The 17,407-nt window shown below is 59.3% G+C and overlaps 1 protein-coding gene across 3 annotated transcripts in view; it reads right to left on the bottom strand.

Annotated features, from left to right (window-relative positions):
* Positions 1-7,839, bottom strand: part of SSBP3 (single stranded DNA binding protein 3) — a 54,525-nt gene extending 46,686 nt beyond the window's left edge. For 2 of the 3 annotated variants that reach the window (XM_082313393.1, XM_082313394.1), the window contains exons 1-4: positions 7,638-7,839; positions 7,406-7,478; positions 7,161-7,222; positions 6,357-6,441 (exon numbers count right to left, since the gene is read on the bottom strand). In XM_082313393.1, the coding sequence (XP_082169519.1) occupies positions 6,357-6,441; positions 7,161-7,222; positions 7,406-7,478; positions 7,638-7,693 (276 nt within the window). In that variant the 5' untranslated portion in view covers positions 7,694-7,839. The remainder of the gene's footprint in view (positions 1-6,356; positions 6,442-7,160; positions 7,223-7,405; positions 7,479-7,637) is intronic. The other variant, XM_082313392.1, reaches the window with a different exon arrangement.
* Positions 7,840-17,407: the final 9,568 nt, after the last annotated feature.

The raw sequence follows: 17,407 nt of genomic DNA, 5'->3' as shown, positions 1-17,407 counted from the left end.
CCCGGTCAGCGAGGGTTTCGCACAGCCAAGTGCCATTTAGGTGGTGCCAGCTCTGCCGCGGGAGCAGGCACAGTGAAAGAGGAGAAAGAGCTGGAGCCCCCTGCCCGCTCCCCGGGACCAGCTCCGGCAGCTGTTTCCAATAGATCCAGGAACAGCTTTACAAGAGAAAAATAGGGAACAAAAGGTAGGAGAAAATCCAAGTTTCCAAGGTAAGGAAGGAAATGATCAGGAGAACAGGAAAGCCTCACTCGTACCCAATACACGGTGTCCTGACCTAACGAACCTCCCCACTGCCCGCCCCAGCAGGACGGGGAGCCCCCCCATGCCTCACCGCCAGCCGGCCGCCCCAGCGTGGCACGGCACGGCACGGCACGGCACGGCAGCTCGCGGCCCCTCGCCCTCTTTGTTCCTCCAAAGAGACCCCGGAAAGCAGAGGAGGGCAGGGCTGCGAGCTTTGTGCTCGCCCGGAGCCGAGCATCTGCTGGGGGCGGCTGCTCCCCCCACAGCCCACCGCGCCGGCGGCGGGTCCCCTCGCCGGCCTCACCGCACTCGCCCACGTGGCCACGGCTCCACTGGGGCAAACAATGGGATGGCGCGGGCTGCCGCGTTGCCACGCAAGGCCTTCCTCCTCCTCCTCCTCCCCCCGCCGCGGGCTTCCCCTGCCATGGGGAGCTGGCCCCTCTTGAGCACCGGGGGGATTAAAAAAAAACACAACCAAAACAAAACCTAAAAAAAGACTCAAATCTCCCTCATTGCTGCACATCGGTTCATGCAAGGCGATGGCACACTGCCCCACACGCACCGAGACAAGCAACGGGGATGGCAGAGCGGGACCTCCCCAGGTAGCACTCAGACACCCACCCCAGCACCCAGGGGCTCAGGGGGTCCCTGCCCTTGGCACAAACCCCCACCCACCCTCCCATCGTCAGCCAGGATTGAAGAAATCCACCCTCTCCTCCCATCCCACCCCTGGATTTTCAGGAGAAACCCCTCCCAGATTGGAGACAGAGAAACTTTGCATCTTCACACCATTTGTTGACATAAAATACATCCCCTGCCTTACTTTTGCAGAGGCACTCGGGGTAGGGTGGAGGGGGGGAACGTCTGTTTCCATTTGAAACTGTCAAAATTAGCATTCAGTAATTAAAAATCACACCCTTTCTCTTAATAACCTAACCAGCATGATACAATCAGGTTGTGCCAACTCTTTAATCTAATTGACTAATTACAGATTTTAATTTAGTCAGTTACTGAACAACTGTTGACAATTTGTTTTCATTAGGGACAGAACAGGATAAATATTTAGGCTCCCCAGTCAAAGACTAAGACATAAGCTCTGGGCTCTGACCTCCAGTTTCATACCGGCAGCTTCTCCATCAGCATCATCCACGGAAAGGTGCCCCTCCGAAACGCCCCGGTCCCACCACCGGGCAGTGGGAAGTGTGGCAGTGGAGGTCGCTCCACTTTGCCAATATTGTTTAAAATATAAAATTAAACTAATCCAGCTTTACATGGCGCTCCAGTAAAAGCAGGGTTTAAGGGACACTCAGGCTCACAGGCAGGATGGGCACACCAGTATCCTAAACTGGGAGGGAAGCATGCTGCCGGGAGAGGGAATATCTGTATTTATTCTTTTTTTTTTTTTTTTTTTTTTCTTTTAAGTGATGTGGAGTTTTGCAGCTGCTCCTGGCAGCCTGCCACTCCCAAAGGAAACTCCTCTCTCCGGTTACCTACCGGGGAACCCTGTCCCTGCAGAGCGGAGCTGGATGGAGCCCAGGTGGAGCGCAGTCCTGCACAGGACAGGACGGAGCTGCGCGTGCCGCCGGCCGAGCCCCATGCCCAAGGCTCCGGCGATGCCTGTGGGGCTCCCAGGGACCACGCAAAGCTGTTCTGAACCCCCGCCCTGTGTTGCACCAAATCCACCCCAAAAACGCCTGCTCTCCTACGCAATAAATTTCTAATACACTGGCTGCAAAGGGCACGTTGCAGAGGCACTCACAGACCTCCACCACCATCATGCATGCTGGTCCCACCCCCACCCCATGCAGCCGTGGGTGCCTGGAGCAAGTGTCTTGCAGCCTTTGCTGGTCCTGGAGCAAGACAGCTCAGCACAAGAGAGACGACAGTCACACCAAACCCCTCATGCATGCAGAGCATCTCCTCCCGGGAGGGGTCCCACGTGCCCATCTCACCTGCCGAGGTGCCACACCATGAGGTGGCCCCATGGACCCCGAGGAGCAGAAGATGCTGTGACTATGAGGAGATTCCCCCCTGCAGCCCAGGCCACCCAGGCAGCAATGCCGGGACGGGGTGCCTGTCCCGCAGCCAGCTGGGGCACGACGGGCAGATCCAGCAGAAAGGGACCATTTCCCACACCTCGCCTCCAAAGCGTGGCTGGGATGGTGCTTACAGCAGGGAAACGGATGGGTTTGTAGTTCACACTCCAGTGCCTGGGTGACACCCCCAGTCCGTACTGCCAACGGGCCAAACCCTTCCAGTCCCTTGGGTTTCACCACGTTCCCCACTGAGCAAAGTCTTGCACGCTAACACCAGCAAGCCTGGATGCTACGTCCATCCATTTCCAGGGGCTTCAGAAACCCCCTCACCAAGATCTCAATCCAAGGGGAACTGTTTCAGATGGTGAGGGAAAAGGAGGAACCCTGGTTGTCCCCAACCAGGATGAGAGGACACGAGCCCCAAGCACCCCATCTTTTCTCAGACCAACCGCCACCTTTCCAGCAGCAACCGCCCCTGCTGCAGCAGAGCATCCTTCCAGACCGAAGTTAGAAAGAACTGCAGTAGATTCCCAAAGTGTTTTTAAAAAAAAAAAAAAAAAAAAAAAAAAAAATCAATGCTTTGCTCTAATGGCAAGCTGAAGCCACTGCTCCCTAGACCTTGCATGGCAAAGAACACATCATTTCAAATGCTCCCAAGTATGGGTCCTTCTTAGGGGGGAGAAGAGGAGGGGAAGGATGAAGTCAAAATCTCCCAGCAGCCAAAGGCTACCCTGATTTTTCTCTCCTACACACTGATGCTCTGAGCTGGCCATGCAGGCAGAGCAATACCACAAAAAGTATGTAGCAACAGTCAACTAGATTTAAGTTCATTTTCTGTAGCTCGAGGCCAAAATCGACTGAAGTGGTTCTGGTGATCAAGTTTTCTGCAATTCCCCTTTCTATGTATTAGCTCTTTGACAGAAATTCACTGCGGTATTTAAACTGGCAGTCATCACCGCTAACTCAAATTGTATTGGCTTTCACGGCGTTGAAATGCTCAACTGCGACCAGCCATCGGCCAATTCCCAGATAACACGGTGGCTGAAATCCCCTGTCATGCTGAGCGATCCCGTTGCAAGCTTGCCGGCTCTGGGAGCGCACCGTAACACTGGCACGCTCACCACGGGGCTTTGCCTGGTGGAGGAGCCCAAATTGACAGCTACGGGTTGAGTTTTAGGAGTTGATGGATGCACGTGGTGCTTTTAACTTGGAAAAACTCCTTTGACACTGGTGGCAGAAGCTGAGTAATAACCCTCTGACCAGCACAGCTCGTTAGCCACGTTAACAGTCAGACTGGCAGCCATGCCTTTCCTCCCGCCTGTACCTGGTGAATCCCCGCTCCCATCACCCCTATCCCAACAAGCACCCTTCTACCAAGTCCCAGCAGCCTTTTGCCCCAGCTTAGGAAAAAAAACCTTGGGGGAAAGGTAAAAAGTAATATTGCTCAGCTGTGGCAAGAGCCCACAGCTTTCAAGAGTACTCTCCAAAATTGAGGGGTGGGATTTTTCTTCCCCCCCCCCCCCAAAAAGATTTCAATATTAAAAACTGGAGGGAAAAACTGGCGATTTGTCCTGCTGCTCCTAATAGTTTTCATACGGTTACACTGGGAAATGAAGTGGAAATGACGTAGCATGCAAATCCCACCATTAGCACCCCGCTAACGAGGCACACCGCCGCTCCCCCTCCCAAAGACACGTCTCCTGGGCAAGCACCCCTCCGGCGCTGGCTACAGGAGGGCGGCGTGCCAAACCCCAGCTGGCCTGGCACCGCTGCGCTGCTCCTGGAGCATCCCCGTTTTGTCCATAGAGCGGCACAGTAAATACATTGTCTTTGGGCAAAGGAACACCATATTTAGGGCAAACACCGAGCTGGCCACACAGAGGTTACCCATCATCGGCCAAGTGTAAATATGATGCTCTACCAATCTGGGCCAATGCTTGTATGAGAATATTTTTAACCACAACCACCATATGAAGTGATTCATGACTCACTGGTCCAGCCCCGTTCAGGGCTCGTACCCCGTTTTAGCTGCCATGCATCAGCTGATGGGTGGTGGGGTTTGGTGCTTGATAAAAACCTGCACTTCGGCTCCAGTGCCCATCGGCGAGGCTGGCCGCCGCGCTCACCAGCACCAGCAGCATGCCCCGGCCCAGAGGCCGGTGAGAAACAAGGCGCTATTCACACTCCCCCAGTTATCATTCAGTTCTTTGGTCAATATTTAAGTTTTGGCTGGGTAGGTCCCTCGCCCTGCAAAGTACACGTTGTGCCGGGAAAACACCGCTCCTCAGAGAGGGAGCAAGCCGTGAGCATCTGCCACCAACCACGCTGGGGAGGAGAAGCCCAACCCCCGTTTTGAGGCCAAAACATGCCCAGGGAAACCAAACCAGTGCCACCAAGCCAAGGCATGGGGGAGTGAAAAACCTTCTTACGAGTCTTCACGGTAAAACCCAAAAGGTAAGGCACTTGGGGCTGTTACAAAACTGCATTACACCCAGAATTAAAAACAATCAGGATTGTGCCTATTTACTCTAAGCTTAAAGCAACATGTATTAAAGAAGTTTATGCGTATCATCTAATACACTCAGGCCTATTGTTAGAATTATTACAAAGCTAAAAAAAAAGATTAATTTCTCTAAATGCACTAAATCCTCAGACACGATAAAGAGACTACTGTGAACAGAGCATTACCACGTCTTGGTTGCTAATGTCATCTTCACCTGCGGCTTTGCCGCCCGAAGATCTACCATCGCCTTGCTCCTGATGAGCCTGCTGTCCCAACCGGGCTCCAAAAAGAACAGAATTTGGCCCAAAATGCCCAGGAAGTGAGCGCCTGCCCACACCGAGCTGAGCACTGGTGAATGTGCTGCCAGTTGTCAGCTCTGACCCTTGATTCAGGAGTTCACCATCTTAATCCAACCCAATTAAAACAAGCGATAGAGAGAGCGGCCACAGGAAGGGACAGACAGACGGACAAACCCCCACCTAGCAAACACTCCGACCTGCTTCCCCCATGCCCCAGCGGGACGGGCATGTTTCCACCCCGGGCAGAGAGGAGAGGCAGCTCAGCAGCCAGCCGAGGCTCTCCAGCAGCCCGGCGCTGCCCGCGCCCCAGGGCGACTGCTGCGTCCAGCACCGGCACGCAGGAGCGCCGCCGAGGTCCCCGCAACGCTTGCCCAGCGCTGCTCACTGGCAAACCCTCGCGCATCCCAACCCAGGCATGTCGAGGCAACGAGAAACTCAGGAAGGGAGGAAAAATGGTTTCCATACCATAGGCTCTCCAGAGCAGACAAAACCAGCTCCTGCTACAGGGTTTAAACTCTCTTGACTGGGGTCCAAGCCCGCAGCCAGGTGACTAATCCTTTGATGCAAATTCCTTCCGACGCTGCGGATGCAGGCGACGCGCGCGGGACAGGAGTGGGCAGCCCACCCATTGCCCACCGGAGCCGACATGCTGCGCACCCTCGCCAAGAGGTGTCTTTTTGGGAGGCACCTCAGCCCCAGCATCCCACCCCAGGAGCATCATCCCTGGGTCACACCAACACCTCTGCAGAGAGCAACCCAAAACACCAATAGACGAGATGCACACTGTCAACCAAAGGGGGTCTGCAACACCACCTTCAACAAGCAAACACCTGCGCTGTGCTGGTTTCGAGGGAGGACTCGGACAACCAAGGAAGCCCCCAGCCTTACCAAACGCAGGCAGATATTCACTGGGGCACTCAAAGCATTTTGGGGAATCCCCCCCGCCTCCCCGCCGCAATCCAACCCCTGCCCACCCTTCAAGATGTCCTCAGCATGAAATATCTCACCATCGATCCTCTAGTAAACGTTTTGCTGTCCATTGCTATGCAAAACTGCTTAATTCTACCAGCAGCCTGAATGCCTTTAAGTGCTTAAGATAAGTATCTGAGCTCATTTGCATAATTGCAACATTATGAAATACTGTTCAGTCAAATCAGAACATTGTTGGTTAAAAAAAACACACTTTTGCCAGTCGGTTATGCTGGCTCTCGGCATGCCGGAGAAGCCGGAGCTCCCCAACGCTGTAATTACCGCGAGGATTAGAAACTTGTTACTCACGTAGTCATGAAAGGCTTTCGCTTCACTCGAATGTTCACAAGTGTCTCGCCTTTCGGGAGCTGCGCAGTAAAGGTCCCAAAACACGCTGCGTGGCGGAGAAAGTCAAGAGAGGAGGCAGTTACTCATCAGGGCTCGCGCACCGAGACGGGGGTCACCGGAGGTGAGCAGCTTCCCACCCCCTTGGGCCCAGGGTCGGGGAGGGGGCCTCAGCCGGATCCGGCCGCGCGTCCAAGCTCGACGCCGCTCGGACCTCTGGAAGCGCCCGACCTGGCGCCGCTGCCCCCCGGATGGGCGACGCCGGGTGTTTCAGGAGGCAAAAGCAGCCTCTGAGGGGTAACAACCGCGGCACTTCAGGGACCCCTCCAGCCCTCGCAGCAGCGCTGTCCGCTCGCCCTGCCTTCCCCCGGGCGCCCCAGCGGCCCCGCCGCAACCCGGTCTCTCCGGCCGCCGCCGGCGGCTTCCCGGCCCCGCTGCCGCCGAGGCCTGCCCGCCGCCTGCGAGCCCGCCGCCGCTGCCCGCCCGCTCCCGCGGGGCCGGGGGTGGCTCCGCCGCCCCGCCGCGCCTCGGCGCCCTGCGGGGAGCGGGAGCGCGGAGCCGGGGCGGCCCGGGACTCGGCGAGCCCCACGGCGCGCCGCTGCTGACTCACGCCGTCGCCGGGGCTTTACCCCCGTGGGGCCGCGCTCCGCCGGTGCAAACCCCCCCCCCGGGTCTGCCGGGCAGCCTGGCCGCTCCCACCCGCAACGGGGCACGGTGGGGTGCTCCCCCCGGCCCGGACGGTCCGCGCCCCCCGCCCCCGGCACTTACCACCACCAGGAGTGCAGGAAGCCGGGGGGCTCGCCCAGCGTGATGTTCTTCTCCCACCGGATCTGCGGGAGAGAGGAAGGCGGGGGGGTGGGGGTGGGTGGGAGGGGGTGGGGGGGGTGGTCACGAGTGGGCGTGGGCCCCCACGCGCGGCGACCCCCCGGCGCCGCCGCCGCCCCGCGCAAGATGGAGGGCGGGCGTGCGTGCGGCGGCGGCGCACAAAGGGCGCGGGGGGCGGCGGGGCTCACCTCGGACAGGAAGGTCTGCGCCGACTTCTGGGCGCCGACGTGCAGCAGGTACTCGTAGACGTACAGCGCCAGCCTGCAACAGCCGAGCGGCGGGTCGGCGGCGGCGGCAGCGGGGGGGAGAGGAGGAGGAGGAGGAGGAGGAGCAGCCCCCCCCCCCCCCGCCCCGCACAAAGCCGCCCCGCCGCCGCCGCCGCCGCCCCGCTCCCCCCGCTCCTCCCGCCGCCGCGCTTACTTCTCCCGCGCCTGTCCGTCCGAGGGCACCGCCGAGCCCTTCCCTTTGGCGAACATGGTCCGCGCCGAGGAGGGGGGGCGGCCGTCGCCGCCGCCGGGAGCCGCTCTGCCCGCCGCCGAAGGAGCGCCGGGGGCTGTCAGAGCGCCGGCCGCCGCCGCGCCCCCATCGCCCCGCCGCCGCTCGCTGCGCCCGCCGCGCCGCTGGCCGCGCACCCGAACGTGGCCGCGCCGGGCACCGCCCCCCCCCCGCCGACGGGCGCTCGTCCCCGCCAATCGCCGGCGAGCGGGGGCGGGGCCGACCCGCGCCACGCCCCCCTCCGGAGGCGGCGGGCGGCCTCCCGCGGCGGGGAAGGAGGGAGGGCGAGCGGCGACGCGCGGTCCTAGCGCTCCCCCGGCTCAGCCGGCGGGCGGCACGGCTCCCCCAGCGCGGTTCCGCACCATGGCCCTTTAAGGCGCCGGGCCGCGGTGCGGAGCGCCCGCTGATTGGCCGGCGCCGCGGAGACCTCGGAAGGGGGGGGCCTTGAAACCGCCCGCCGGGCGGCGAAGGGGAGGAGGGGGGAGCGCGTCGGTGCGCCCGGGCGGGCGCTGCCTCTGGCCGCGGCGCCGGGCGGGACCCGCCGGGGCCGGGCCGGAGGCGGGGGCCCCCGCCTCCGGCCCGGCCCCGGCGGGTCCCGCCCGGCGCCGCGCACCCCAACCCCTCGCTGCGGGCGGTTACCTCAGGGCCAGGCGTCCTGGCTGTGAGGAGCCCTGAGGGGAGCCTGGGGCCGGCCTCCCCCCGCGGCTGCCAACTTCGTCGCCTGTAGTCACGGGGCGAGGCTTGCGGTGGGGCCTCGCTGCCTGTTTTTGCTTCGCTGCCCTTAAAAACAAGGGGGGGAAAGCCACCCCCTTTGGGGCCGGGGAGGGCGGGGGGGGTCTCAGCCCCGCCGCCATGCTGGGGTCCCTCGGAGGGGCCGTGGGGAAGCCGTTGTGCCTGTCACGGCGGGGTTCGCTGCCCCAGAGCACCCCTGCTTCAGGAGGCCGGGTTCTGCACCCCTCGCCCCGCCAGCAGCCGTTCCGATGGGGAACGCGGGAGCCCGACTAACCCAGCGCTCCCAGCTTCTGGGGGCAGCTTCCACGGGAACAGATGTTGGAACAGCACAAAAATAAAGGCTTCAAAGAGCTCTTCCCCCCCTGCCCTGGCCTCACCTCTACCTCCAAAATGACTCGCTGAACAAAAAACAGCCGAGATGGAGGCTGCGCGCTGGGTAGGGGTTACGCGATCAGTTACCGATCGTTAAAGTGGGGAGGTTGCGCGCATCGAGCCTCCCGCTGCAAGACACCCGAAGAGCTTGGGGAGCCTGAGCAGGGCGGCGGGCGCCCGGCAGCCCCGCTGCCGGGGCAGGGAGGCTTGCGGTGGCGGCGTGGGGAGCCGCGGGGCGTCGGAGCAACTCCTGCGGCGGCGGGTAGTGCTGCTGCGCCCCGTGGGAATGTTCACGGCCATCGGGGCCTGCCTGAGCAGGGCCAAACTCGCTTTAAAGCAAGGTTTAAAACAAACGGGGGGGGTAATATCTCCTTGCGATGCGGTAGGTCGAAAAGGATCAGAACTTGAAGGCGTCCAAGGTCCTCTCTTTGGAAAGAGAAAACCTGGCGGTTTGCACAAGTTCTGCTTTGCAGGGTGGGGGCCAGGGTGACGGTGGAGACGATGAGACGGGCTTTAGGGTCTGGCTCCACGCACGCCTCTGCGGCAGAGACTGGAGGGCCAGGCCAGGCAAATCCCAGACTTTGTGTCTCCCGAACCTTCACATCCTTCTGCTCCTCTGCTGCTCCAAAGAGCTCCGAAATAACCAGGAGCCTCCCCCGGGACTGAGGCTATGGGATAAATTTGACCCTCCGGCAGCACGTGAGGCATTTGCTAAATATCCCCGGTTAAAAATAATACCCGCATATTCTGTACCTTATGCATGGAGGTGGAAAGCATTAATGCCACCAGCGTGATTGGTGCCGTACCCTCGGCAGCAAAAGGGCCTCTTCATGCCCAGAATATCACCCTGCCCCGCTCCTGTTCATCAGGAGTTTGTTTTCTTTTAACTCACTGATTTTCTGGGATAGGTGAGTAGCCAAAACCCAGCCACCTCCTTCCCCCAGCCTCTGGGGTTGTTTGGGACATGAAGCAAGCCCAGGGAAATGCAATGGGAGCCAGGATCTCTGCCTCCTTAGGTGCCTTCAGTGGTCTGATTGCAGGTCTCTGGCCGGGAGGGGAGGACATCTCCGAGATGCTCAGAGGAGAGAGCAGCCTGGGGAGGGTCGGAAAGCTGCCTCAGCTCTCCCTCCTCTCCTCCGGACCAGCTCTGGTTCTCGGCTGTTGCTAGGGGAGATGGAGAAGAGCAGTTGATGGAAAGCTTCCTGTAAGGGGCACCAAAAGAAAAGTATCAATATTGCCATCCCAGGGTGGCAGAGCCTGGCCTGCCAGCCGCCAAACGCTGGCACAGCGAGGGCAGAAACTCCCGGCCTGTGTGAATTCACCAGGTGCCAGCCCTGCCTTCGCATCTTCCGCGACCTGATGATTAGAGCAAATTATAAGCCGTTGCTTTGGACCAACTTAGCTAAAGATCAGAAGGGAGAGTAATTTCATATCATCACCACCGCAGAATGCAATTAAATGGCTCTGCAAAGTTTTAACGCAAGTTATGACAAGAAATTTAGGAAAAAAAATATATCCCCACACCCGAAGCCAGCAGCTCTGTCTAGCCGAGTCGCAGGAGGACGTACCAAGGCTACCGAGCGCTCCCAAGGCTTGGAGGGCGACCTGTGGGCTGCCTGACGCGGCCAGGCTTTTTCTTCATTGGGAGTTTTTCTTGGGTTGCAGCAATTAAAGCACCAGAATTCATTAAAACCCCCAAACCAAGAGCCCATCTGGGTGTTTTAAGCACCCTCCTGTGGATTTCTCCCAGCCATCAGGGTGCCTCCCTTGCCGGGGCCGCATCGCACAGCACGCAGCCGTCGGGTACCCAACAGACCCTGCTCCGCCGAGCCTGAGGGCAGGAGAAGGTGCTGGGTGCCGCGGGGGAAAAGGCAGCGTCCCCCCAGGCACGGCGGGGGGAAGGCACGAATGCACCGGGCGCTGCCGACGGCTCGACCGGGGCTGCTGTGGGATCCCCGTGGGCAGGCTCCCGTGGGCAGGGATGCACAGCAGGAAGGACAGGTTTGGGAGGGAGTAGCTGTGGGAAGAGTGGCCTCTCCACGTTGCATATTAACACTCTGCGTGCTTTAATTGCGGTGGGACCTATCGCGTGGAGCCATTAGCATGCAATGCGGAGGAACACGTATTTTTGGGATGCCTGCCTAGCTCACAGACTCTCAGCCACGGGGAGGTGGTGGGCCGTGGGATGCAGGGAGAGGTGTCTCGTCCCCGCCCAGGGACGCCGCTGGAGTCGCAGCTCCTTCCTTGAGCCCCTGAATCATCCCCGCTGCCATCTGCTGCACCCTCGCTCTTCCCCGCAGATGTCCTTCTTCCTTCCCCAGAAGGAGATGAGAACCGAGGACGAGGTGCCAAACGCGACTTCAAACAGCATCTAATAAAACATGGGATTAATTTCTTCTGACTGGTGTTCAATGGCTCTGATTAAGCAGAGCAGGATTTAATTAGCTGTTTTGGGCTGCCTCAAAACCCGTGCCAAAGGTGGGGGAGTCTCAGTGGCTGGGTCCCCCTAGGACCACAAGCCGATGGGGGCCGGCAGGAGCTTCCCCCCATGGAGCAGAGCCTGCTGCCTGCCCCACCAGGCTGGCAGCTCCTTCGGGATCCCCCGACCGCCTGTTACCCCCCAGGACGGCTGCCCTTGGCTGTGCTTAATCCCAGCGACATCCACGAGGCAGGCACAGGGGGACGGGGAGGAGCAGGACGGGGGTGATGGGGACACAGACAGGTCAGTGGGCCCGCCAAGGCGACACTTTTGTCTTCCCAAACTGTGTCTCATCCTCTAAACCCCGGGCCTCTCGGCATAAACCAAACTCGCCCTGCCACTGAGTCCTTGAATTTAAAGTAAGCCTGTTCTCTCCCTGATTTACTACCAGTTGCTGGCTCCTCTCCTCTCCCTCTGCCTGTCTCCTTTAACCCATTTCATTATCTATGCTAGCTTAGGCTTGTCTACGTGGGAACATCACGGTGAAGTTATTGCAAAATAGATGGGCTGTGAATGTAAAGCGCGGCAGCTATTCCCCAGCAGCTCCCTGCGTGGCGGCTTGGATTCCTTACCCGCAGTACCTGCATTAACCTCGGCTGCAGGCAGGCACTGCAAAGTGCCGAGCAGGAGCACCCATGTGGGACGCAGCTCCCAGGCTTTCTCCAGCTATAGGGAAGGCTGGGATGCAGTGCTGCATTCCCAGAGCTGGCACTCCTGGGATTTTAACTCTGCTGGTCCCTGTCCTTGCAGAGGAGACAAACAGAGGTAGAAGGCTCAAAGGGAGAAAGCACCAAAGATAACAGCCGGGGAGCAGGATTTCCCCATCTGAGGAGCAGGACTTCCCCGTCTGAGGAGCACGGACAACTTGTGAGCACCAAACTTGTGCTCTGGGGTGCGGTTGGACTCCTGAGGAATGGGGCGGGCTGCACAAAGGCAAAACCCAAAATGTCAGACCCTCGTCACCCCATAGCCCTGACAAAGTGTCACCTCTACCCACTGCCTGCCAGTGCCAGCCTCTCCAGGCAGGTCAGGTCCTCCTGGTCGCCACCCGCCTTGCCACTAGCCTACATCTCCCTGCAAAGGATGTTTTGCAATTAATTATCCCCTCCCCAAGCAAACCAGCACGCAGGAGCTGCGGTCCTGCCCTGCGCGGTGGCACAGTGATAACCCACAGCCTGGCTCCTACTGGTGACGGTGGCATTGCCGTGCTGCGCTGTCTGTGTCTGACCCTGCTCGTCCCCTGCGGCTGGGCTCTGGTGGCAGCTACGTGGGGCCAAGCAGGGCACCGGCGTGGGGCAAGGATGCTGCAGGGGTTACATATAAGTGCTGCTTGCAGCTCTCTGATGGCAGTGGTATAGCAGAGACCTTCCTGGGGGGTCCCAGCAGAGCTGTGTGTGCCTGCAGCCCCTACAGACAATGGGATGGTGTCTGTCTTGAGGTTTCCCTCTCTGCGGGCTATCCATCATCCCACAGGGATGGCCTCCAAGCTGTGCTACGCCCGGTGTCAGCCATTCTCAAGCGAAGGGTCACAGCCTTGCCGGGGTAGCAGCGGTTGTCCACTGCCTCAGGAGCCAGGCAGAAACCCCGTTGCACTGACTAAGTATTTGCAGTTTAACGTTGGTGGTTTCCTTACCCCCCTGCCCTCGGCAAGGAGGGGTTTAGGTGGGGAGCGGGCGCCCAGCCGGCATTACAGGATCTGAATCCAGCTCTGCTGGGTCTGGTCTTGAGCCTCCTTGCTCTGACGGGGCAGTGCCTTTGGGTCCTATCACTCCCATTTCTTCTCCAGGCTGAGTCCCTTATCTGTCACCTCTTCCATCTGCCCCCGCCTGATATGCGCCGCCGGCAGTGCCCTGAGCCAGCCGCCCCCGCCAGCACCCTGCAACGGGCAGGAGCGTCTCTTCGGCTCCACTTTCCCGGGATGCTTCGCGGAGCTGGCCGGAGGGTGACCTTGGGTTTTGGAGCAGACGTCCCCCCTGCTGCCACCGGCCCCATGGGTGCTCCCACGCCAGGGTGGGCAGGTGCTGGGTGCATGCATGGAGTTGTAAATCTGCTGCGAGCACGGTGGCAGCATGTGTATTTATTTTAGCAGCCTGATTTTTAGGCAAAAAGCTGCTGCAGGGTGATCTGTGGTCCAACTGTCTCTGCTGCCTGCAAGGGTTTCCTCCACTGCTTCTGGGAGCTTTTTGGGAGAAAGGGGGACCTCAGGAGCTGGAGGAGAGGCTTCCCAGGCAGCAGCCTGCCATTGGAGCCAGCATCCTCTGGGACACTCGCCTCTGCGGCATCCTCCAAGGTTTCAACACCAGCCCTTGCTGCTCGGAGGCCTTGCCCTGGCTTTGCTCACACACCCATCTGTGCGTTGCCATGATGCTTCCCTGCAGGCAGAGAGGGGACCTGGCCGGTGCTCATCCATCCCGTTGGCTGCAGGATGCTGCACGCATCGCGCTCACTCCCAGGCCATGGACCATACGCCCTTCCCCGCTCCCACGCTGCACTGAGCACCCCTTTTCCTAACTCAAAAAAAAAAAAGCCTTTTCATCGAGCCCATGTTTTCCTGGCTTCCATCTTCATTTGTCATATGGAAACGCTGTGACCGGGCTCTCCCCCTCCAACCTTCAGGCAGGGAGCTGCTTCCCCCTGCCTGCTTTCACCTTTACTGTTTTAAGCGCAGTCTCTTCCTTCTCCCTCTGAGTGCTCATCGTTCGTGTCTAGCCTGCGCGACTTGCTGACCCAGCACTCCTGCCCGCTTCTCCATCCGTTTTGCCTCCATGCGTAATGCGCCTCCATAATCTTTCCTGGGAAGGATGTGCAGAGCAGGGCCACAGTGCCGCATCGGAGACCGTGGCCGCACAGGGGTCCTCGTGCACGGGCCCGTGCTCCGCTCAGGGCCCCACGCTCACCTCCTGCACCTGGGTTTTCCTCGCCATCCACCCCGGTACTTGGCCCAGACACGTCCAGGTATGTGGGAAACCCCAAAATATCTAATTAGGGGGCTGCCTGCAGGAGAGCGATGCTCCTCTCCGATGCCCCCCGCTGTGCCGGCTGGCTCGCTGGCCCCGGGGACCTTTGCACTGAGCCAGGCTCAGTGCTCAGGTTGTCGACAGCCTCCTCGCATCCTTGCCCTGGCTGCTGCCAGATGAGTGGGGAGGAGGCAGGGGCTTGCAACTGCCTGCAACAACAGCCCGGGGGGAACAACAGCCCAGATGTGAACTATAGCCCAGCTCTGCCCATGCCACAAGCCAAGGGATGCTTTGTGCCAGGGCCACTGCTGCAATGCCTCCCTCCACCCCAAAATCTCTTGTCCCGCCGCGAGTGCTGCCTGTGCCCAGGGCGCAGCCTCCGGGGCTTTGCCGTGCCCACAGTGTGCCCCGGCCACCGCCGTCGTCCCACCTGGAGAGAAACCCAAGAGCCATCGCACGAGACCCAGGCAAAGCCTCTCCTGTTTTGATCAGCGGAGGCGTGGGCTGCTAACTGCAGGGCCTCATTAGCTTAATGAATGAATTTCGAAGCTGGGCTTTCGGATGAGTTTTGGGCATACAGCAAACTCTTTGGCAGTGCCATGTTAGGACACGGTCTCGGTGTCTCTGAAAAGCCTCATCTTCTGGTTTCTGAGCGAAATAATAACCAAAGCAGGAGATTCTCATAAAGGAAATCAGTAAAGACAACTACTTTTATATGTGCGCTTAAGTATTTAGGTCAGTATTTTTAGAATAAATAGCTGTGGGTTGGTTCCTATCTTTTCACTTTCATTTTTCACACTTCAGCTTCATTTTCCCGAATCTGGTTATACTGAAGCAGCAATTGGATTTTTAAAGCTCACACCTACCAGCGCGCTGACCTCGCTGGCTCCATCGTTTCTCCACCAGCTCCTCTGGCCTTTTCTTCTCCCCTGAGCTATTAGCACAATTACGAGCTGAACCCAGCCCCTCTGCCTTGAAGATTTCCCTGAGAGCGGGTGAGAGAAGGGAGGGAAGGGCTGTAGGGGGTCCGCTCTGCAAGGGGGTGGGGAGCTTTGCTGGTCTGAACTGGGAAGGGGGTGCACGTGGTGCATGGCCGTAGCCCATGATGGATGCTTGTGGCTCCGTGCAGGGCTTGAATCCTGCACCCAACGCCACCCAGACCCTTCCCGCACCAGGAAGAGCCCCGGCCACGAGCTGGGCGTTGCACCCTGCAGCCTGCTATTAAAAGCAAACCATCTAGAAGAGTCCTTCGGAGTGAAAGCAGCTTTTAAAGGAAACATTGGCAGTCTCGTTTGGCTGCAACAGTGCCTGCTTTGCTAACGGCCTCCAAAATTAGAAGAGGCTCAGAAACTTAGGATGGATGTTACTGCAGCAGAGCGGGGAGGGGGGACGAGGGGGAGGCTCGAGCCTGCTCAGCCTCAGCTGTGCTTCCCCAGAAACTGGGATGCTGCTCCAAAGCCCATAGATACAACCTTTTTTTTTTTTTACGGGGAGCAACGCCTGGCCGGTGTGGAAATCCCAGGCGTGCACGTGCGGCTGGAAAAAGCAGCGATCTCTGCTGTGCTAAACACGCTCCGCGGGAGCGACAGAGATGTGCCAAAGCCTCTTCATGGCTTAGCTCCTAATAAACACGCTGCGGATGGGAAACAAGCCTTTGGCTTTCTCTGGTGTGGGTGAGCAGCGAGCTCGCCCCGGCAATGCTCCATCCCCACAAGTTGGGGGGACTGGGGAGTGTGGGGCACGTCCCTGCAGGTCCCTGGGGCTGGAGCTGGGCTCCTGCCCATGCTGCATCGCCTGTGGGGGAGTTTATCCTGAAATAAAGCCCTCCTCCTCCCCAGCTCAACGGCCGCTTCACCTCTGAGAGTTATTCACAGATAAACTCCATAAATTTGGGGGACAGCCATTTTATCACTCCTGGCAGCTCTGTGCATTGCCTGCCACAAGGTGAAGCCAAGGGAGCTGGGAAGGGATGGAAAACCAGCTCCCTGGAGAGCTGGAGCATCGGAGCGCCCAGCCAGGACAGGCTCCGCTCTGGGGCAGCCGGGGCCACTGCATGGCCATATCCTGCCCCGGCTCTCGCTGCCCGCCTGGGGTTTCTGAGGCTTTGTTAGATGCAGGGAGGCGCGAGCAGAAAACCTCCTCTCTGCCTTGCTTCCATGGATGATTTATTTCGACACGCAACTCCAGCCTGTTTTGCTGCATCACTCCAGGCGCTTTATTGCCTCTGGCCTGGGCTGGCGACATCCCTGCACCCAGCCCCGGCTGCCCAGGAGCAGAAAGGAGCCCTCAGCCCCTGCTGCCGGGGCTTGTGACGATACCAAAATGCTCCCAAGCTTGGGTGGTTAGTTGGCCTTTCCTGACCTTCTAGAGCAGCTCCCTTTCTCCCAGCCCCTTCCCTGAACTGTCAGTCCATCGCTGCCCACCAGCTCCCACCCAGGGCCATTTAGGGTGCCCATCGCCGGGGAGGATGCCTGTGCTTGTCAATGCACCGGGACTATTCTGCTGGAACAGCACCTGTAAAAATACAGACATTTAAAAAAAATCCATCCGTAATTTTGCCCTGCACTTACAAAGGTGCATGGGTCTATTCAATAGATAACGTTAAACTATAACAGCCCTGCGAGCTCCTGAAGCGACGTGGCCCTTAACCTGCAGCCAATGCGTGGGCAGCGTCTTGCTGCGGACGGGCACCGCTGCTGTCCCAGCTGGGCACGGGCACCACTGCCGTCCCGGCTGGGCACGGACCTGTGCGGGCTGCATTCCCGCACGGCACGCTGCACCCCCAGCCCATCCCTGGGACCGGCCACTCACCAAGCACTGCTCCCACTGCCTGCAGCGCTCTGGCGGCAGGAGGCTCCTCTGCTACAAACAAGTTTGGACTTTGAATTTTAATTTTAACCAAACTATAGATTTCCAGGTTGCTGCCAGCCTGGTATTCCCTTTTCCCATGGGAAAGCCAAACGCCAGGGCGTGACGACTGCTGGTGATGCTGGAGATGCTGATGGGGAGGATGGGATGGGCTCCTGGCAGACCGGGGCACTACATGCTCCCCATAACCCCCCTGAAAATAACTCCTCCATTTCACAGCCTTCCTGGAGTGCAAAGCAGCCATCGAGAGGGGCCGGATTTGGGTTTGCTACTGAGGACCTACCATT

The sequence above is a fragment of the Platalea leucorodia genome (assembly GCF_965183815.1).
Source record: "Platalea leucorodia genome assembly, chromosome: 5".
In the NCBI taxonomy this organism is placed as follows: domain Eukaryota; kingdom Metazoa; phylum Chordata; class Aves; order Pelecaniformes; family Threskiornithidae; genus Platalea; species Platalea leucorodia.
Note: the sequence above shows the minus strand (reverse complement) of the source record. Positions and strands in the feature narration are given on the sequence as shown.